This window comes from Adelges cooleyi, unplaced genomic scaffold (assembly GCF_023614345.1).
Source record: "Adelges cooleyi isolate 19-005CV unplaced genomic scaffold, UGA_ACOO_1.1 ACOO_flye_CR_arks_rails_tigmint_CR_PRNA_1, whole genome shotgun sequence".
Lineage (NCBI taxonomy): Eukaryota > Metazoa > Arthropoda > Insecta > Hemiptera > Adelgidae > Adelges > Adelges cooleyi.
This window is the reverse complement of record NW_026095751.1, coordinates 611,783-635,015: the sequence shown is the minus strand read 5'-3', so window position 1 is coordinate 635,015 and position 23,233 is coordinate 611,783. Positions and strand designations below refer to the sequence as shown.

Below are 23,233 nucleotides of genomic sequence, written 5' to 3'. Positions count from 1 at the left end.
CGTCGTGTCATTTTAGTTACCACTAACCACGTACGAGGTAACCGCAATCATAGTAAACAAATGTTAGCTGATAACAGCTGTAGCTGATAACCGTTGATTGTTATTCCTATCTATTTAGCTAGTCGTTTTTTACTTTTTTTGTAGGTTCCTATTACTCTTTATTTATATTATATTTTAATATATTATAATATATATTGTTATTATTTATTAATATTACTCGATTACTATTAGGTCGTCAAACAGTGCTATAATATTATCTCATCTTAATTATTTTGTGAATAATATTTCTGTTGTCCGTTGTTCCTATATTATTATTCTAGTTGTTCATTTCAGTGTCAAATTTTACTCCAGACGTAAAACGGAACCAAGTACGTACGTAATCAACCGATATTTCACTAGAAATTAATTATAAAATTGTCGCTGAATACCAATGAATAGGGACGGATTTAAACACTAAGTGTCCCAGGGGAAAACAGATTTTTTGGGTGGTCCATTGTAAAATAATTGCAAACCTTGTGTAAAACTTGTGTATTGCAATATTCTTTTATAATCTTACTTTTTAAATGAACGCAAGGCAAGAAAAAACCCAAATATTTTGTTAAAAAAAATTGTGTACAATATAAACTAAAAGTTCCGATTGAAATAATAAAAAAACCGAGTGAGCCGCAAAAAGTACTCACAATAGTTGTGTGTAAACATCTTATTTCGGGTTCTACATAAAATACAATTTAATAATAGAGCTGAACTTTATTGAGAAACGATTAATATTTTATATCGTTAATATTATCGGTTTGTGTTAACCATAATAAGATACGTAAACACGAGACTGTAAGTTGTCTAATTTCCGCTGGAATACTGCATCATCTTTGACTGTGCCTGATTGTGTAGTTCTCACTTGTCTATCTGGAGGTAAAATGTATATTTCAGAAATTTAATAAGACCTCTCTCCTTCTGTACTGATTTTGACGTTAAAATTAACCACTGATTAACCAAGGCTTCTGCATGTGATAGTTATTTTTCAAAATACCTGACGCCTCTTCTGTGTATGACAGTAGTACTAAGTGGAAAAAATCTATTACTAATTGTACATGTTGGTTTAGGCAAATGTATACAACAATCATAAGTATTGTTTGACCATTTAGTATACACAAAGCTGATAGGCCTTATGGCGCTCTTCATATTTTTTCGTTGTTCCGAGTGTGTTAGGCATAGCTTAAATGTTACAATTTTTTTTTTTTGGGTGAATCGGAAATCGGAACTTCAATTTATTAATTTTACGTTACGACCTAAATATATCTATTTTTGTCTATTCTTATTTTTTTTAAATTTAAATATCAATTATATGTAGTTGTAAATTATTTAAATTTCATCACACAAAGAAATTAAAAAATAAAAGAGAGAAAAAAAACAATTTAGTTAAAATTGGATACAATTGGATACAATTGTATTACTTAAGTTCAATACATCAATTATTATAATCAACAAAAACATTTTTTATTTGGTTTTATTAAGGCATAAATGTTTTTTTTTTTTTAATTTTGTAATCTATTGACTTATTTATTGTTTATTAAAATTTAATTTCTAATTTTTATATTAAATAATTACCTATTCATTTAATGTTACCATCTATATAACGTATAATATATTTTAAAATCAATGTTGTCGTTGTTACAGCGTATCGGACATGGCATATGTTTCGATGACTAGTTTGCTGAGAACGGAAATGAAAAAAGATCCGTTTTTGGAATTGCCGACGCTCGAAGAAGAACAACGACTGTGTTTCGAAACAATCGATAGCGACGACAACAGCTGCGGTTTACCGAAAGAGTATATTTGCAGCCACTGTTGCGTTGTGTTCATGAAAAAGGCACAAATAACGAGGCATTTGAAATTCTGTGTGCGTTACACCGACAACCCGACCGCCGGTGCAGCAGTTCAGACAAAACGGTCTCGTTTGAAACGTCAAGTGCTCTATCGTTGCGAACATTGTGAGAAATCATTCACCGACAAAACCAAACTGTGTCGACACAGCAAAGTGCACACAAGCTCTTTGGTTTGCGACGTTTGCCAAAAAAGTTTCTCCAGTCGTTCCAGTTTGATGGGCCATCGGAAAATTCACACGGGCGAGAAACCGCACAAGTGTGACGTTTGTGAAAAAGCGTTTACCCAGTCGCACAACCTGACCAACCACAAGCGTACGCATTCGGGCGAGAAACCGTTTGCGTGCCGGTTCTGTCCGAAGCGTTTTGCGACGCTCAGCACGTTGGTGACGCACCTGCGCATACACACCGGCGAAAAGCCTTACCGGTGCGACCTGTGCGAGAAATCGTTCACGTTGTCCAGCAGTCTGAGGTCGCACCGGCGAACGCACACCGGCGACAAACCGTACGGGTGCGACTGTTGCGCCAAAGCGTTTGCCAAAAGCGGCGACCTGGACCGGCACAAGCGCACCCACACCGGCGTCAAGCCTTTTCGTTGCGACACGTGCGGCAAGCGTTTCACGCAGTCTTCCGGCCTGGTCGTGCACAAGCGGATCCACACCGGCGAAAGGCCGTTCGGCTGCGACGTCTGTCCGCGCTCGTTCACCAACTCCGCCAGTCTGATAGCGCACAAGCGCACACACGCCGGACAAACGCCTTACATGCCGCGCCACAACAAACACTGTGCACGGCAAATCACGTCGTTGTCGTCGGCCACCACGGCCGCGTGGGACGCCGCCTGTGTGTCTTCGGCCGCCTGTGTGGGCAATTTCAATTACAACTGGTCCAATTGGTTTCACGGGGAGACGGCCAACGACCCGGACGTACCGCCGTTTGTCGTCGAGCCCGACGACGACGCTTTCGGCGGCGAGCCGACCACCAAAAGGCCCGAAGGACAGTGGTTGGACTGCGACGTGTGCCACAAGACGTTCCCGTATTCGTCGCGGCACAAACTGATCGAACACATGCGGACTCACACGGGCGAGAAGCCGTACCGGTGCGCCGTTTGCCAAAAATCGTTTTCCCTGGCCAGCACGTTGACCGTGCACAAGCGGACGCACACCGGCGAGAGACCGTTCAAGTGCCACAGCTGTGCCAAAGGTTTCGCACAAAAATCCAAACTCAACGTACACATGAGAGTACACACCGGAGCCAGACCGTACCGTTGCGATTTGTGCCATAAGAGTTTTGGCCATCGGTCAAACTTGGCCGACCACCAGAAATCCCATACCGGCGTGCGACCGTACGAATGCGACGTTTGCCATAAGTTTTTCGCGCTGGCCAACAGCTTGCGCAAACACAAAGCCTTGCACACCGGACACAAGCCGCACGCGTGCGGAACCTGTGACAAAGCGTTCGCCAAGAAAGCCAGTTTGGACCGGCACCGAGGAACCCACGACGGCGTGCCGGATTGGACGAAACCGTTTGCTGCAACCGTTGTCGACCGACCTTTCAGGTGTACCGTCTGCGCCAAGTCGTTTTCCACTTCGAACAGCTTGACCAGGCACTCGGCCGTCCACAACGCCGGCCGACACCAATACCGATGCGAAGTCTGTCTGAAAACATTCACTTGCATGTCCGTGTTGGTCACGCACAAAAGAACGCATACGGGCGAAAAGCCGTTCCGATGCGACTTTTGTCCGAAAGCGTTCGCTTATTCTTCCATACTGGTGTCGCACAAGCGTACGCACACCGGCGAGAGACCGTATCGATGCGATGTCTGCCCAAAGGCTTACACGCAGTCGTCCAGTTTAATCGTTCACAAGCGCACCCACTGGAGTCGTCAAACGCCGGCGGCGGCGGCGGCGGCCAACCCAACAGAGACGCAACAACCGACAACATCGGCTCAATACGACTTGCCCGGTGCATCGCCGCCGCCGACGGCCGCCGATGACTATGCGGACAATTGGCCAACGTGGTACCCTAGTGTGCCGGACATACCAATGATAACGAACGGGCTATCCAGCATGATAGATAATGTTCCGGATCTAACGTCGATCGACCCGCAACCCATCGTACCGTTAGCGCTGCCCGAGCCGCCGGCACCGGCAGTCCGGAACACCGAATCGACCGCCGCCGTTGTTGTTGTTGTGGCACCGCAAAAGTTCAAGTGTGCCAAGTGTAAAGAAACGTTCGACAAGAGTTCACACTTGTTGAAACACATCAGACTAACGCACAGGCCGATTGTACCGAAAGCCGCGAAAAAAACCACCGCCGGGCAGACATCGCCGCTTGGGGGGGCTTCGAAGAGCAAACGCGGCCAACGTCAACGGTTGGAATGCGACGTTTGCCAGAGGCCGTTCAACGATTCGTACAAACTGAGAGTTCACAAGAGAACGCACACCAGGGAGAGACCGTTCGCGTGCGAAATTTGCCGCAAATCGTTTATCGACAAGTCCAATTTGAGGGAACACCAAAAGGTGCATTCGGGCGAAAAGCTGTTCGAGTGCGATATCTGTCAGAAGACTTTCCTGCAGTTGGGTACGTTGCAGACGCACCGGCGAACGCATACGGGAGAAAAGCCGTACACCTGCGACGTCTGCCGACAAGCGTTCGCCCTGTTGAGCAGCATGAGGACGCACGTACGGAGAGCGCACACCGGCGAGAAGCCGCACAAGTGTGACTTTTGCCCAAAGGCTTTTGTCAAACGCAACGACATGGTCCGGCACCGAAGAACGCACACGGGCGAAAGACCTTTTGTGTGCGACGTTTGTCAACAATCGTTCACTCAGTCCTACGTGTTGGTCTTGCACAAGAGAAATCATCATTCGTCCACGGCAAACAGCGAGTCTTCCGCGGCGGCCAAACCAAAGCCGTTCGATTGCGATTCTTGTCAAAAGACCTACGCCAGCTTGTCGTCGTTGAACGCACATCGTAAACGCACTCATACGGCACAGACACCGCAACGACGTGGCAAAGTGCGTTCATCAATCCGTTCCGGATCCATTGCCGCCGCAGCTCTCGACAACGCTGTCCATCATCGTTCCGTTGACAAGCCGACAGCAGAACACGGTAGTTCACCGCATCAGTTCACCGTGCCTTGTGAATGCGACCTCTGCCAGACTTCCTTCGGCCTTCCTACGTGCAACATCGTCCAGAACAATTATTAGTTGTAATATTGTTTAAGTTTTTTTTTATATAAATATACATAGTGTCGATACCAAATATTTACATTAGTCCTTTTGTTTCGGTTGTATAAGCCTAATATAATTTGTCGTAGAACGATATGAATAATAGTGGTACACATTCAACGACAAACGTTTGTTATAGTAAGTATGAGATTTTTATTATAGAATACGCTAAAAATTAACAAAAATCAATAATAACATAATATTTTACGATACTAGTAAAATTAAATTATTATTAAAAATTACATAGCTAAAAAATATATATTATCTATTTTTAATTTTACAAATGGAATAATTAAAAGTGTATGTAAGTTATATAATGAGGTATACATAATGTATAGGCACAATAATTTTAAGGGTAATGTCGACGACAGCCTGTTCAACGACGCCGTGCTCGACTAACCGAAACGTCAAAATGTATCACCGTCGATGATATTATAGACTCGTCATTTTTAATTTGTACAACGTTGTTTGTAATTGTTTTTTTTATTTCTAAGTTACGCCGTAAACAAGAACGAGTAATATAAATATATTTTTTTTTTTTATATACTTAACAAAAAAAAAGAAACGAATAAATAAAATAACTAATAATAATTACAAACCGAATACACAATTAACATAAATAATAATTAAAATATCTACTTCCTATATATATAATATTATTAGATGGAGATAAATACAATAAAAAAAATGTTTTCTCGATAATATTAAATCACACGCTACGCTGAGGAAAATAGTGTATCGGTGTAAAATAAACGATATACATATATAATTTTTAGTGCATGATTTTTACGGAGAAACGACGATGGAGTGTTTAGTGTGTTTTTCATTTGGTGGCCGCCTCTCGTTCTTCTTTTAAACGTTTCTCTTCGTTGGCCACACGCGTCTCTTCTTCCAATATCTCGTCGAAATTTTGCATAGAGTTTGAACGCGACGCCACCTTAGTCTGAAAATTTAAAAAAAAAAACATAATAATAATTCAAAATAATCTAATTTTGGGGGTTGCCAATAGTTTTGCCTTGTTATACCTTGACGGTGTCCAACGCCGAACCGACTTTTTCTTCGAACGAACGAAACGACTCGGAGTTCTTGATCTGTCCTAATTTCGAACTGAGGCCGCTGCCGAAGCCACCGAATATTGTCGTTGCTTTTTCCGCTGTGGTTTTCACGACGGATTCGGTTTTCTGATAGCTATATATATATTGTAATAGAAAAAAAAAATTATTATAATATCAAAATGAAAATTGTAACGCTACTTTTGAAATAACGTTGTCGCAACAGTTTTTAAATATTAATAACGTTAGATAAAAAGTATTATTATATTGCTCAGACAAGTACAAGTGGCGTTATCGTTACGAACTTTGTTTAGGATATTATAAGATAAACTACTTGCTGGAATAAAATCTTCCACCGTAGCAACGCATTAGTAATTAAATAGTTAAAACTGTCTATTAAAAAAAAAATTACAATAATAATAATATAACGTTAAACTATTTTCAAATAAATTACACGTTAGTTACGTTAGCAATGCCAATTGTATACATTATATTTATATACACATTTAAACAATAGGAAACTTCATCGGTAGAGTTGTGCAAAAATTATTCGAATAATGAATAAAATTGTATTTTGTTATATAAACGAATAAATTCAAATCTCTTTAATTTAGTCTTTTAGGAGCAATTTTTATGATATTTTAATAACTAATCAAACGCTTTATCCGGTCCGGAACGAATAGGTTTTCTTAGCTCCGGCACAATACCGGAGATACCGAGTCATATAGACGCTTAACCCTTGCACGCCTCACACGTTCAACTACAACGAGCCGATTTAAAAAAAACAGTTTAATTTATGATTGTACAAAACATGCCATACAGTTAATGGGATCTAAGTAAGAATGTCACAACAAATAATACAAATGTTTTCTATCTACTGTGACAATATTACAACACAGGTCCGACCGGATAAACGACGGCGGCACTGGAGCATGCACGTTGACCCGTTGCATCGTTGTCCCATTGGAGACGACTCCAATGGGACGTTACGACGGTTTTAAACAGTTAACACACGTATACACACTGGACAGACAACAATAGGTAATTTGAAAAACTTACATCGGTGTTTCAACTACGGCCGTTCCGAATTGCTTAAATTTGCCCTCTACGTTTTGGTAGCTAAGTGTTGAAAAGAAGAAAATAAAAAAAAACAGCCAATTAGAAGGAGTGGACGCGGCCAACAGAAGCGAATTACATATACAGTAGGTGGTGCAAATAGAAAAATATAAACAATATAAGATAAGGTACAAGGGTGGCGGCGGCAGCTAGTAAATATTGCTATACAGTATCAAGCGTAATATTTCTGTGGATCGCACGCACACACTCGACGACACCACAGTGCGGGCAGCAGCAAGCATGCTTGGGCTGTGTGTACACAAAACACTTATTTTATATACCAGTGTTTTAGAACCATGTTCCTGGTTGGGGTGCGCATGTCGCTCGAGTCTGGTAAAGAAAAGTTGAATCTAGCAAAGAAAATACAATCATTGTTCATCATCACACTTGGACATTATTTCATTAACATTAAAGCTTATATATATATATATAAATACATTAGGGTGTACCAAAAAAAAAAATTTTTTTTTTTTGTTCTTCTCTTGACATTCTGTTCCTCGGGGTAAAATAATATTTCCCTATTTTTTTTTCTTCAGATTTTTAAAATTAATTTTAGACGTTGCGAGCATCAGTTTTACAAACAAAAAATTTTTTTTTTTTTAGTTTTTAATTTTTATAAGGTATAAATATCAATTTTAAACAAAATGTTGCTTTTATACAAAATCATCATTAGAAAAAGAAGAACAAACCGGTATTTTTTTTTTTTTTTTGCAAAAATTACTACTATCCAACTACTAATTTAGGCCTTAGAATGTAAAATTTGCGAAAACATTGTTATACATAGTACTCTAAAATATTTTTAACTTATTCCTCATTTAGTTGCAAAGAATTCCGATATACTTAAATAACACATTATTCTAACAATATATCAGAATAGGGAAATATTATTTTACCCCAAGGGACATAATGTCAAGAGAAAACAAAAAAACATTTTTTTTTTTGTACACCCTAATATATACATATACAAATTAATTGATATAAATATATCTTCTTATCTAAACTACTAAAATGTTAGTTATATTCAAGTGGCGCGGTTCAAATAAATATGATTAAACGCATATTTTGTGTTACGCACACACAATTAATTATAATCAAAATTACAATTATATGGTCGTCGACGCAGTGTTGTAATTTTCAATATTATCATCGTACTGCTTGCAAATAAATTGAATAAAAAAACTACGTTTAATCATAGTTTGCTAAACGCACCGTCAATGGGGGAAGGCTGTGTTGAAGTAGTTTGAATGTATACATATATATATACATATATATATATATATATACAATATATTATATATATATATTTTTTTTTTGGTAGTTAATATAAAAAAAATAATAAACACTGATATATAAAATAAACGTTTGAGGATCAGTGAAAAGTGTTTTTGGTCTTTTTTAAATTAAAAGACTTACATTGGTGCGTCAACAACAGCTTTTCCGAATTGGCTAAACTTTTCTTCTACATTTTGGTAGCTAAAAAGAACAAAAAAAAAAAAAAATGCAAAAAAAAAAAACAAACTAAATAAATAAACAAAATTAAAAAAAGGTGAACTAATAAATAAAGTAATAATATGCTTAAAGAAAAACCGTTTAAAAAAAAAAAAAAAAAAACCCCAAAGCCAGCACGGATAAAATATACAACAACAGCGAGCCGGCCTTTTTCAACTCACACGTTGGACTCTTTGACGTTGCGCAGGCCCTGCGACACGTCACCGGTGATCTCCTGCCAAACGGTGTAGCCGAGCTTTCGCCTGAGCTCTTGCGAAGCTCTCACTTTGGATCCGAGCACTTCGCGCAGAGTCTTGATCTCCTCCTCGACCTTGTTCAGCTCTTGTTGCCATTCATCTTTCTGTTTCTCCTGTTCCTCGACGCTGAGCCCTTGCAGCTCGTTGATGCCCGAGTCCGGGGACATGATCACCGGCGGCTCTTCGTCTGGAAGAATGTTTAAGAAAAAAAAATTATTATTGTTGATACAACACAATACAGGGTGTTCCAGCATGAAAGGGTAAGTAATAGGCGATTGGACATCTGGGGGACCCCCGAATAAGCCCCCCGTTTTTATTTTTTCGATAAGTCAAAAATTGAAGGTTTCGACAGTTAGGTAAAAAAATAATGACCTAAAAAAACAAAAAATCATTCCATGTTATTCAGTGCAAAAAGCTAACCTTAAAAGAGGGGTCACATAATTTTCAGTCCCTTTCGGCCCCTAACTCAAAAAATGATAAGACAAAAATGATTAGAGACCAGAAATAAATGATCAGCGATAAAAGATAAATGCTAAGACGTAATTGATAAGAGATAAAAGAAAAGAAATAATTGATAAGAGATAAATTATGAGAGATTAGAGATGAATGATAAGAGATAGGTGCTAAATGATAAGAGTTTGGAGATAAATAATTAGAAACAAGAGATAAGAAATAAATAATAAGATATTAGTGATAAGAGATAAATGGTTAGAGACTAGAGGTAAGAAAAAAATGATAAGAGAAGAGTTAGGGGCTGAAAAAGACTGAAAATGATGTGACCCCTCTTTTAAGGTGAGCTTTTTGTACTGAATAACAGGGAATAATTTTTTTTTTAAAAGTCGTTATTTTTTTTACTTAACTGTCGAAATCTTCAATTTTTGACTTGAAAACGGGGGGCTTATTTGGGGGTCCCACAGATGTCCAATCACCTATTACTTACCGTTCATGCTGGAACACCCAGTATAACAAGTAGTATAGTATAGCCAAGTAGGTAGGTAGTATAGTTTTGTCGGGTTAAAAACGACAAAAAACCGAAAATTACAATCGACTAATCGAGCCGTGCAGTGCTGCAACTGCAGTTTTATTCATATTGTTGTAAGCTTTACATGACAAAAGTCACTTCTAGCTATATGAATTCAACAATGATTGCATTTGGAATATTTTCCCACAGTATACTGATATTGTGATACATACATACACCTGACCGGTCCACGTTTTGGGAACCACTGGTATGAAAAAAAATATTCAATATGTATATATAATTTTTTTTTTTTAAATAAATAACACCACCGACGACCTTGATCGAACATATACACCATCATAAACGGATTATTATACATATTATTGCATACGAGTTTTTTTCAATCGCTTGCTAAACGGTTGTTGTAATAATAATAATAAACAATGCAACCAAAAAAGACACTTGAAATAAAATTACAGTTCACACGCGATGATGAAAATTGTCGCAAAGGCAAAAACAAACCTCCTGACATAACCAAAAAGATAAAATTGTCAAATCGTTTTTATTTTAATTGTATAATAAAAAAAAAAACAATGCTATTATGAACGCGTTACAATTTTTTTGTTCATCAGCAATGATGACCCCAATGGGGGAATGCAATAGAATTATTCTAAAAACAAAAATTATTTACAGCAATCATAGTGTGAGCCAAAATTTCGGGCTTGTTCTACATAAAAGTAGGTAAGTTTACTTACAGCAGCTACCCAGTAATAAGGTATATATATATTTTTTAATACCAATTCGGAACAAGAGTAACAAACTTGGAATGCTTTCTATTTTTTTTATTATGAATGGGAAAGCGTATTACTGCATTTTTTATACCTCACGACTGGGAATTCCCATTGTGTATTACATTGAAAAAGAGGAATTTTCCAAACACTGTATTTAGGGTGTATTTATTTTGTTCTAACAATAATGTGAATACGAATTTTTTTTTTAAAAACTTAATAAATAAAAAAAGGAAATTCAAATTTCGAATGATAAAAAAATACAAGACCAATGGTTTAGTGACCATGTTTTAGTAACCGCGGTAGGTATTAGTGTGGTGCATTTTTTTATACACAACAAAAATGGCGATTAAGTTATTTTTTTTTTAAATTGCAATGTAATTTTTAAATTTGTATAATTAATCGAAGAGAAAATGAATTGTTTTCAATAATAAACATTCGAAAAACATACAGTCGGTTTTTGTTTGGTAAAACAATGTTTTAAAATTAAATAAGATTGGATATTATATTTCCTTGAATTTTTACTGCATAAAAAAATCTCTCATTTCATACTTTATTAGTACATGAAAACCGAATTGGGTTTTTTTTTTGTACAAATCGGATCACGCGACATATTTTGAACACGAAATGGACGTTATTTTTGTACTTTTTAAAACGCTAAACAAACATATATATTTATATAAATATTATGTAACACTCAACCGTAAAAAAAATGGGTTCATTAAAACTCACGTTTCCATTAAAAACAAAAGAAAAAAAAATGACATAAAATTGATCACCGTCACGCGGGACTTGTTAAAAAAAATAACAACATATAATTTGGGAAAATCAGAAAAAAAAGACTATCAATTTTATTATTGTCTTTGAAGTTTTATTGTGCCACCATACAAGTAAGTATTCGAAACGATTGCCTTTTGATGCCAATCAAATCCAATTTTAAAAAAAAATTTTATGATAGTTATTGTAATATTTTTTACTGTCAATACTTTCTTACTAAAATCAGTTTTAAACCAACACTTTGACATAAACTATAAACAAAAAACTGCTCTCATCACGAATTCAGCTATTAGAAAATCTTTGTATGGTTTACCAACACTGAACTATATTGAAATGTCAAGCCAAACCAACCTGATGGTCCATTAAACTCTATAATGGACCAATTACCGAACACTAAATGACGTTTAAGGAATGTGAAAACAACTTTATTTTTTCATACTTATATATATATTTTGTTTTTAATCCGTACTCGTCGTTTGCTGAATTTCTGCATTTGAGTAACTCTCGGCTGTTGCAACAAGGTTTAATGAACAATCATGACGATGATGATAATAATAATAATAACAACAATTACTCCAACGGTAGGGATTTTGTGATATATTTGCAGAGAATAGTTGTTGGATTTGTCTGGTTGCAAATGCACTAGACCTTTCAATTAGGAATTGGATGTACGAATGGGCATCTATTAAAAAAAAAAAAAAAAGAGTCCTATAATAAAGGGTCTTAAATGGAAAGAGCCAAATTTGATCAATTAAAGGCCCAAAATGGGAGGCGAACCGAAATGCGTTTAAATATTTCAGTGTTTTTAATAACAAAATGGAAAATCAAATTTTTAGTTGCATCACAAACGGGTCTATGTAGTTCATCAGTTGATTTTATGTTTTTTTTTTTATCAATAATGTCTTATCAACTGTTTCTCTTATCAGCTGCATTTCATTTCTTATCTCTTATCAGCAATCCAGGATTGATTTCCTTGTTATCACAATCATGTTAAAACGATATCTAGATCATTAGATATTTTGCCGCCTTCCCCCTCCACCTATTAATTAATAGTATTTTCCTTTCATATTTAAACGAGGGTGGGCATTAAACCGAAGAGTAGTTTTTATTTTTAATGAAATCGATTTTACCGCATTACGAATGACATATAGGTCAACTACATTCAGTGTAGATCATCCGTTTAGAAGGTTTTTTTTTTTATTATGTTTGTTTGCGTCACAAACAACGATGAGACGATGATAAACGACAATACAGAAAAAAAATATCCATCTATAAACAGAATAATAATACAAATGTCACCCTTGAAAAGGTTTGTATAATATTTTATTATCACGAGATGGCGAAAAAACGACACTCGAATTGCGTAAAAGCTTTTATTATTTTTTTCTACGTACTGGCTTTTTAAACATATGCAAATAATTCAGAATACAAATATTGTAATCGCCAAGACTTGTTTGTGAATTCTCCGGATGATAAAAAAAAAAAAAAAACAGCAGTGCACAACAATAACAAACTGTGTCGCATTATAATAGTCGCAAGTCAATGGCGTGACAATGTCCAAACGTTTTCGTTCAATAATATTAAAACGGGCTATTTTAATGTTTGAAAAACTTTGTAATTTCCTAAACCCCCTCCCCCTGAACTTAAGGCCCATTGAAAACATATGCACACATCTAAAATATAAAATTCATGTAAAAAAAAATTTTAAAATGGGCATTAGTCACTAACTGAAACCGTTTCTTCAACACAAAACTCGTGTATTGTTATCAAGATAAGATGACTGTCAGCTGTTATTATCATATCAGTGTTTCTAGTGTTGTGATAACTGTTTACAACAATAACGATTGATGACATTGTTATCGAAAAATGCAAATTTAAAATCTAGTCGTCTTAAAATATAAGCAAAACGTAAACAATCAATTAGATAGCAAGTTTGATGGTTTTTTTGTTTGTTTTCTCCTTCTAATTTGTATTAATTTTTATTAAATTTGATATTAACGTACATTTGTCAACTATTATACAAACTAATATAATATTATTAGTATAATAATACAGATATTGAACTCTCCATCCCTTATCACACAAGCTAAGCTTATTGAGGTGAGGTGTCAGTTTGTCACATTAATAATATGTTTTTGTAAAATCTATTGGCAAATAACAATAATTATTATTTTTTCCTGGGGGGAAAAACCCAGTAATTAACAGTAAAATCACACATAACATTCCATGTATTTAAAATATACTCATATCACATGTGACCTAAGGGCAACGCAATAACGACGATGAAATTATTTCGACAGCGCATATTTTCAAAAACCAGAATGTGAATGCACGATGGTGCACATTACCTTATATGCCTATACTAACTCTTGTTTGTCATTAATGCAAAAATAATAATAAAACAATAACAACAAAACATTATTATTAATGTAGTGGTTATTAAAAAATGCACGTAGGAAACGCGGGTAAAATTGACTTGAAGAAAACAAGAAAGATTTAAATGGAAATTCCGGACCTTTTTTCTTAATCATTTTCGCCAGCCTCTGGTAGCTCTTGTGCTCTTTGATCTTGTCCAGGAATTTGGGCCGGACGCCGGACGACGGAGACGCCGCGGCCGCCGGCGTCCCGACGGCCACCGATTCGGCGGACACCGGACAATTCACCAGGGGCGCTACCATGTCGTCGTCGTCGTCCGGGTCGGACACCGTGTCCTCGTCGACGATCACGAACGTGCTGCCCAGAGCGGCGTCGTCCGCGTCGAAACTCGGCGTCTCCGTGCCCACGTACGCCGTTTCTTCGTCGTCGTACTCCAGAGACGGCATGTCCAAGTCGTGCACCTCGGCGTCACGGGCCATCGCGTCCACCGGTGGCCGCGCGGATTTCCCGGCCACAATTATTATTATTATTGGAAACTACAATGGTAACAATAATTGCTGTTGTGAAAAAAACGCGGGTTTGGTTTGGCTGGCTGCTAGCCGAACTTCGTCATAATAGTGGCGCAAAAACAAAACGAAAAACCGGCACAGAACACACCTGCACCACTTGTGCACGGACAAGCGCGGCGGACGTCACTGACGGATCTTCTAGCACACTGTTCCGGCGGTCGGCTTAGGAAAACCGGTCGTCGTCGTCGTCGAGACCGGCTAATACACCGTTTGTTCACATTTCGTTTGTACCGGCGGCGTGTGCACACTATTTTCCTCCGTCCCCCCCACCCCGCGAACACGTCCGCGGCCAATGTACCACGACCGACTGGAACGAATGGCACTATTGCCAACAGAAATGCACCAAACTACCGTGTGGCCGGTGGCTCGCGGAACGACTAACCGCGGTGCTGGCGGGTGCACGCGGACCACGACGAGCGTATTAAAAACAATCACACACACACACAATGTCACTGGCGATAAGAGACGCCGACGGATTTATCACGGTAGACGCACAACAAGTGGTTGCGTTCCACTGAGAAACATAAGTGCACATACCGTCATAATATTCAGGCGCCATAAGCTCACACACCTAACCTAACCAAACCTAACGTAACCTAACCTAACCTAACGTAACGTAACCAAACCTAACCTGTCTTTTTTTGTTTCACTTTGGAATATTAGACGGCCCCAGAACTCGGGGTTAGCCAACGGGTTAACCTAACATAACCAAACCTAACCTAACCAAACGTGACCAAACCTAACCTTTTTTGTTTTACATACGTCCATAAAGAACTTGTGTGGTGAGGAATTACTTCCATCAGGTCTCCGACGCCATTTATTGTACACATCTTTGATGGGAGAGTGCTCCACACACCCTTTCTACACGTTTCTTAATCTTTACACATTAAATCACTTAGACTAACACACCCCTATTGGGGTGGGGGCCCAATAAAAATATTCACATATAACTTTAGCCAAACAAACTTAACCTAACCCAACTTAATCTAAGCCAGGGCAGGGCAATACTGTGCAAACTATTCCCATTCGGTGCTGCATTCAACTTGGAAAAAAAGTCATAAGCTTAGGATAGGGAGGAGCTTAGAGTGTAGTAGTTTGCAGCTTCTTTATGCATTTCAAACAAACCAACCATGAGGACGGACTTCACCTAGATTTCTGACAATCAACACTGATATTTAACAAAATGTGAAGAGTATCTGAAAGAATATCAGGGAGAAGCAGTGGAAAAAGAAAACAGAGGTATTGAAGGGACAAATTAAGGAAAAAATAAATTTAATAAAACTGTACTAAGGCCATCGGCGATGGATTGGATAAATGAGGGTTGAGCATTACCAAAAATAGCAATCATGAGTGAGAATAATAAAATAAGAAACCGGATGAAAGTTATTTTTATCACATATCTCAGAATGAGTGTTGAGAGATTTAGAAGTAGGGCAGGTTTAAAAAAAAGGGGGGGGTGCTATAGGAATTAGGATGCGGTAGGCGATTTTATAATAAACAAGATAATGGTGGATTTGGAGAGGATAAATATTGGTTGAATAAGGTGGAATGGTACTATTTATTTATTTTGGCTAAAATGAATAAGACTAGCAATGCTGTAACAAGTGAGAGTTGGGCATTGAATACGAGTAACGTGGGAGTAGTTCATATAAGAATGTTTCGATAGATATTTGAAGTGACTACTAGGTTAGATAGTATTAGAAATTAACGTGTAAAAGGTGGTTTGAGAGTTGTGCCAAAAACAACAGAGAACCAATCAAGATGGGTTGGGAATGTTAAAAGAAAACGTTTCATACACAGAGAGTCAATAAAAAACTAGTATTCAGTTGAGCGACTTAGTTTAATACTTTTCTAACGATTATTCTATTTAACATTGGAAAAACAACATAATCGCAAGCTACAATGTAAATCTTGTTTAATAGCTTGGTTTGCCGACAAATAAGTGACAAATTAAATTTTTCGTTATACTTATAATAAACTGAATAAAATAATATCATACTCGACCTTTCGTGGCACGTAAGTGATTACAAACATTAGCTGGCAGCTGATAGTTTGCACAATAATAATATCTTATCTTGAACGCAAGAAATAATAAACTAAAGGTCTTTTAACCAAAGCGCGTGTGAGTCAGCTATTGTTGTTCAGATTAATGGTTTTAATTTTTAGGCCTATACCGACTACGAGTCCAGAGATTAACCGAGTAAAAATGTCGATTAGCTTCAAGAAGGTTACGTTAAAACATCAATTCGATAATATAATATAAGCAATTCAAATTAGAGCCTTTAAGATTTATTGAGTTATTTAAGAACGATTTGGAGTATTATGAAATAGAAGCTGTACCACCTCAGGGTCTGGTTCAGGCTTTTGTTTTTTCCAAAGACAGGTTAGAAAATATTTGAAAGTGATTATTTTAAAGGATTTAGCCTCTTTAAACCACCCGTGTCCTGATATCTGCCTATGGTTCGTTGGTAAACTTAACCTCTCAAGTATTTCCATTTAAACCTACTTATTCTCATTATATGTCCAGAGTGCCTTCTTCTGTTGTTCCTATTCAACTCTAAACACTTCCGTTTTCTCATCCACAAACAATTTGTGCCAATTAAAAAAAAATAATTATAAAGCAATGCAAATAACTAATTGTTCTAAAGAAATATTATTAAAATTGTTCAGAAAATATTTGACTCGTTAGCAATTGAACCTCAAAAGATGAGATATAAAATACAATAGGCTTTGTGTAATAATAATAATAATGACAACAAAGGGTATACATGATAAAACGGTTGCACAAATTATCATTATCTTATACATGTTTATTTTAGTACTAACCTAATCTTCTGATTTTAATGATTTTAATAAAAAATAGTTTTAAAAACGGTCTCGTTAATAATAAATATTATAAACGTTAGGTATTTAATCAACAACGCACGTCATTCAAATTTAATCTATTGTTTATTAAACTATGAATCACTAATCGTTCCACACATTTTTTTCTCTAATGAAAAAGATATTTGTATTCTTGTTTGACGTTTAGACTTCAGTTTAAAGTTTCAACATCAAGCTATTTCAGTTAATAAAAAATGTAAACAATTCAGGAAGAAAACGTGCATAAAAATTGTGAAAATAAAGTATTTTGAAAAAGCATATATTGGGTGAGGGAGGTAGAGATCGCAGGTCTAAAAGAACGATTATAAATAAAAATCGATTGACCGCGGTTACCATACTTTCACTACCACGCTATACCACACGATACAAAAGTTGAGCTCGTCCCAACTCTAGCAATAATCCGGTTCATGGTCATGATTACCTAATGATACCGTGATTACAACGGCCAATCAGACCGACACGACAGACGACGAAGCTGTAATACCGCCTTTACATAATACCGGTTACCTCCTCGACCACAATACGCTTGTTTTTGTCGAAACCTGGTTAGTGGTTACAGGTTAGTGGTTGTATTCGTTATCAAAAACTCACGAAAACGATGATAAAAAGTCGATAATTAACAATATTATTATCATAAAATAATAAATAATAATAATATAATAACGTAGGTTATTTCATATTAAATTTTAGTCATTAGTATAGTTTTTTTTTACTTAATTATTGAATATTTAGGTACATACAATACATATACCTACATTATCTATATTATTATTTATTAATATGCATTTGCAAATAAGACTATAGTAATGTCGATGTCATTGAGTTTAAATTATAAATAAGTTAAAAATAATAAATAATAAATAATGGTAGGTAATATGCAAAATCGGTTTTATCGGGTATCGGCCCATCCCTAATTTTTAGTATTAGGGTGATACGATTGGGGTCAATAATAATTTGTTGCCGTTGTTACCTGTTGATTTACTCACACTTAGTATAACTGTTAACCTAGAAATTTACAATGGCCAGAAAGCAATTTCTCTCCTCCGCCTTTCAGATTCTTAAGAAAATAGCCCCACACTATATTTACAGACCTTAAAAAAAAAAACGAAACAATAAAAAGTTTCCACCCTTGCTGAGGGAAAGCAGAAAAATCATTTATTGTAAAAATATCTTAATGTGCAATAAAATGGCAAAAATATTTTAAAATACATTAGGTAACTAGTAAAAAGAGCAAAATAAATATTTAAAAAAATAAAATCTAAATTGTGTAATAAGAATTTTCGATTGACTAATTATTAGAAATCCGTCTTATACATATTCAAAATAAAAACACTTATACAGCGCTAACAGCAGACTTCATGTAGTTGTTACGTATAATAAAACATACATACCAAAATAGAATCACTAATAAGTGAATAAGTGTAATCATGTTAAAATTCATAACAAACGGAACTAGTTCCCTTTCCATTACTTTTCTTCGCATAGCTTTTTCTAAATTTAAACTTTTTCTACAACCACTCGACCAGTGCAATAAAATTCAAAATCATCAAATATTAAAATACAAAACAAGTAACAAGAATGTGATAAATTGCTATAGCAAAATCACTTTTCAGAATCAAGACATAGCTAAACTAATCGGTATAATGTTAAAATAAATGTTAAATGTACATTTGTTCGTCTTGTTGGGATGAAAAAAAAAATATTAAAAATTAAAACCTAAAATAATTTATATTCAAAATTAGTTGCTATACCTAACCTGTGTAACCGATTTTAATATAAATATTTTATACAGTATACTTACATAATAAGAATTTGTGTTTACTTTTAATTTAATGAATAGGTAAAATTAATTTTTAATCACTTGAGGAAAGTAAAAAATAATTTTTGAGACACATCAGGTTGAAGTACTGTTTAATATTAAAACCAATAATCAACACAACCTGGTAACTGATCAATCCATAATAGTATATATTATATTTTAATAAAAATTATTTGTTGTCTAACTGTTTCAAAAAAGTTTATTTTATAGATTATTTTACAGTCATATTCATTTTTTCCCCTGGCCAAGTTAGATGAGTAAAATGTAATTCATTTTTCATTAAGTAGGCAGACTACCTACAGGAGTGATAAGAAATAATTTTCATTAATTATCTACTTACATCATGGTTTTGATAATAAGAATAAATCATTAAAATAAACTAACATTTGAGTGTTTAAAAAACAATTTTTTTTTTAAATTCTGAGTAATGTATAATAATCAGGTATAATTCAATTAGATTAACATTATTTGTTAAACAGCTCGTTAAAACCATACTGTAGGTAATCGCCGCTCATGTCGTCTGTTACAGCTGCCGCCGCGGGCGATAAGAAATAAAAAAATGTATTTAAGTATGAGCAGATTTTTTGAATTGTTCACAATTTTTTTCTTTTAAGGTTTTTAATTATTATACAAACAATTTGGTAGAGGGTGTACGTAATATGTAAGCGTATCTCATCATTTTTTTTTAACATAAACGCAACAATCAAAAATATAAACCAGTTGTTATACCTCTCCAATTCACCACTGATTGTATTATTTTATTATTATTCACAGGTAAAATCAATAATTTCGAGTAACATATTTAATGGCAAAAGCTAATTATAATCAATCGATTCCAAAAAAAAAAAAGTATCAAGGGGCTGTTGTTGGGTTGAACACCGTGGAAACCGTAGAAACGATTTTCAAAACGTTGTAGTTAAATCAAATGGAAATCGTATAATTTAAAATTAAAATAAAAACAACGGACGTTGCACTATAACAGCTATTAGGCACGTATGACCTGGCAAACAATGGTATACCTACCTACCTACGTACTTTATGAAAATAAAATAAAAACACACACTTACCCACTGAGAGAGTACTCATTTCGGCTTGAAGATCGACAATTTTTCGAATTAAAAAAAGGATATTTGCTAGTAATTGTTATTGTAAAACAAATACAATCGAATCAACGCTTTTAACAATAAACGAAAATGAAATATGCTCAATTAACACTGGGTTGCACTCTGCAGTGTAATCGTTGTGTTATCATTTATCAGTGACGTCGGTGTGGAAAAAACACATAGATAGTAAAGTCCACCACAGTGTGGCCAACTGTTCGGGTAAAATCACTATATACCGTGTCCGTTGTCGTTGGCAAAAAAAAATATTGTAATATTTTAATCGATCCGTTTGTGTTTCGTTAATTTTCAAAATATACATTAAACGATTTAACGTTTGGCTAATCTTGTAGAAAATGAATAAATGCTTTAAACCTCACATTTAACGAAAAGAAGAGCTACATTTTTGTTGCCGGGAAAATGTATATTAAAACATGTGTATGTTTTCATGTGATGAATAGCGTACAAGGTGATTTATTAACGACCAGACTCTTATTTTTTCCTTTTTCTTTTTGAAAAACGTTTATTTATGTTGTTTTACAATATTAAGAAAATTACTATAAATATTTACCTTTTTTTTAGTATTTCCCAGAGCATTATCATCTTTTACAACTTAAACGGTAACGTATATGGTTTTATTGGCTTGATAAATTAAGGCTAAATTGCTGCAAATTTTGACTGGTAGATAACCGGTTTTGAATAATTACTATTTTAATGTTATTATCATAGATATATGCTAATACATGTATTAGTATATGTCTATGGTTATTATTGAAAACAAATTTTAAAATCTAACCTAACCTAAAAAAACCTGTTAGGTAAACAATTGTTCAGAATAAAATATAGTTATAATTATTATCAATAATAATTTTAACTCCTAAAACAGTTTAAATAAAACTAACCCTCTTAATACTTACCCATGTTTAAAGTTAACTTATGAAGATTTGGAATAATTGTTTTATTAAAAAGTTTATTTGTTCAGTGTATATCAGACTGTATGAATTAAAAAAAAAAAATGTACTTTAGAAAATACAATTCATATCAATAACAAAAAACGGTAAATAAAATTAAACTCAACAATCCAAACACTTTATTTCCACTTTAATTGACTTATCGACGTAAGTGTAAAATTAAAAAAACAAAATAAATCAGTTTTTGTTAAAAATTACAATTATTAGTATTATTTAACACTAACTGTGATTTGTGACAGTTACTATAACGGTAATCAATTTTAATAAGAACATTTATACATAGGTTAGGGCTTAAAACTGTGTCAACTGGTTCCCTAATTACAAATTCATGTCTGACATTAACTAACCAGTTTTGATTTAATGTAAATGCTATTTTACACAAATATTATTTTAACAAAAAAAGAAAAAAGAAAAAAGATGGCAAACACACAGAAAACTAAAAACTGACATTTTATTTTGATTGATGTGTGTTTTAAGCCGGATATATTAATAGAAACCCTAGTAAGATATTTTAAGACAGCAAATAAAAATAATGATAAACAATTGATGAATTGTAAGGACACTATATTTACCAACTCCAGAAATAGGTACAATACAACTTAAGGACAATAGAGTAGAGGTGGGTTTACAAGTTTTAATAAAAAGTGAGTACAATGGTGATTACATTTTCTTAGCTAATACAAATAAATGTTTTTGTGTTATTTTCAACTAAAAATTATTTAAAATATGTTTAATACAATAATATAACGTACAGTACACAACATACAATACATATTACAATAGCAATATTAATTATTGACCTATTTGGTTTTTTATTATTATTTTTTTTTTATATGCAACAATTATGTTTAACAATATAATATTTGGTATCAATATAATATATAATAATTAAAAAACACATTTCATTTTAAATTATCGGCGTGGAAAATACAATATAACGGCCAGTAATGTACATGGTATTGCATACAAAAAAAAATATAAGGTATTATAAAAATTACCAATTTTTTTTTTTTGGCCATTGTTATAATGTTTTTTTTCAACCCTTCATTGTCCAACTTTTTTGATTTGTTATTAAACAATTTTTTTTTTATAATGAATTTAGGATAAATAAGTAAAAAAGTGTCTGTTTTTGTTTTTTGTCCAAAAAGCCCAGAAAAAATGTCGACTACTTGGCTTGGCCCGATTTCGATTCTGTAAAATATAAGCTACACAAGTTCTTTGGCAACTTTACTAGGTTATGTGGGTGACAGATTTTTGATTTAATTTATTTAATTGCAATAATCTGATATTTCCAAACGAAAACCGGCTTCCTACAAACCATAGTGAAGTAGCCAAAAAACTCGAATCTTTTTGCAGAAATAAAACTGGACAATCCTAAGTAGATGAGATTTCCTCTGGGTTTTTGGTCTAAAATAAACCAAAACAAGCATCTGGAGACAGCTGTAGATAGGCTTAGATACTTAGAGCTACAACCCGTCGACTATAAATAAAGTTCTATATTCTTAAAATATAATTTGAAACAAACTACAAAATTGCTACAATCAAATAATAAAATTAATTATACTAAGTTGACATACCGTTATTATTATTATCAGCTTTATAGATTCTATATCCTTACAGTAAAAACACTACCTTTAATATGTGTAACACAATGGTGTCTGGGGACTATAATAACCGAGATTAATATTTTTATATTTTCCAGACAATATATTTATGTGGGTAAACGAATTGGATAGAAAGATGAACCTAGTCAGGTAAACCAAACTAGATTTCACTTACCTGAATGTAAGGGTTATTCATTTTTTTTTTTTTTTTGTACTTTTTCTTTTCTTTTTAATATAATAATACGTGAACATCGGTCGTTCTAAACCTAACCAACTGCATTTTCTGTCCAATGTTGGCATAAAATCTCTATTTTACAATCTGTGAATATATTATGTGTACGATGATATTCTAGTAATAGTAT

General features: G+C 34.7%; 2 protein-coding genes across 10 annotated transcripts; one reads left to right on the top strand and one right to left on the bottom strand.

The window, feature by feature from the left end:
• The first annotated feature begins 150 nt into the window (after positions 1-150).
• On the top strand, positions 151-5,170 carry LOC126836452 (zinc finger protein 271-like). 2 transcript variants are annotated; one of them, XM_050569864.1, is made up of 2 exons: positions 151-368; positions 1,675-5,170. In XM_050569864.1, the coding sequence occupies exon 2, from the start codon at positions 1,685-1,687 to the stop codon at positions 5,087-5,089; it is 3,405 nt and encodes a 1,134-aa protein (XP_050425821.1). In that variant the 5' UTR covers positions 151-368; positions 1,675-1,684; the 3' UTR covers positions 5,090-5,170. The 2 variants fall into 2 exon arrangements, with proteins under 2 accessions (XP_050425821.1, XP_050425832.1); XM_050569875.1 differs by having other exon boundaries at positions 151-372.
• Positions 5,171-5,584: 414 nt separating this feature from the next.
• LOC126836453 (tumor protein D52) lies at positions 5,585-14,841 on the bottom strand. Of its 8 annotated transcripts, XM_050569891.1 has the most exons (7): positions 14,065-14,841; positions 8,949-9,210; positions 8,692-8,751; positions 7,560-7,628; positions 7,222-7,281; positions 6,136-6,298; positions 5,585-6,053 (listed from the first exon to the last, which is right to left on the bottom strand). In XM_050569891.1, exons 1-7 carry the CDS (start codon positions 14,402-14,404, stop codon positions 5,934-5,936), a joined length of 1,074 nt encoding a protein of 357 aa, XP_050425848.1. In that variant the 5' UTR covers positions 14,405-14,841; the 3' UTR covers positions 5,585-5,933. The 8 variants fall into 8 exon arrangements, with proteins under 8 accessions (XP_050425848.1, XP_050425866.1, XP_050425857.1 ...); XM_050569909.1 differs by lacking the exon at positions 8,692-8,751; XM_050569900.1 differs by lacking the exon at positions 7,222-7,281 and having other exon boundaries at positions 14,065-14,840.
• Between the last annotated feature and the right edge of the window lie 8,392 nt (positions 14,842-23,233).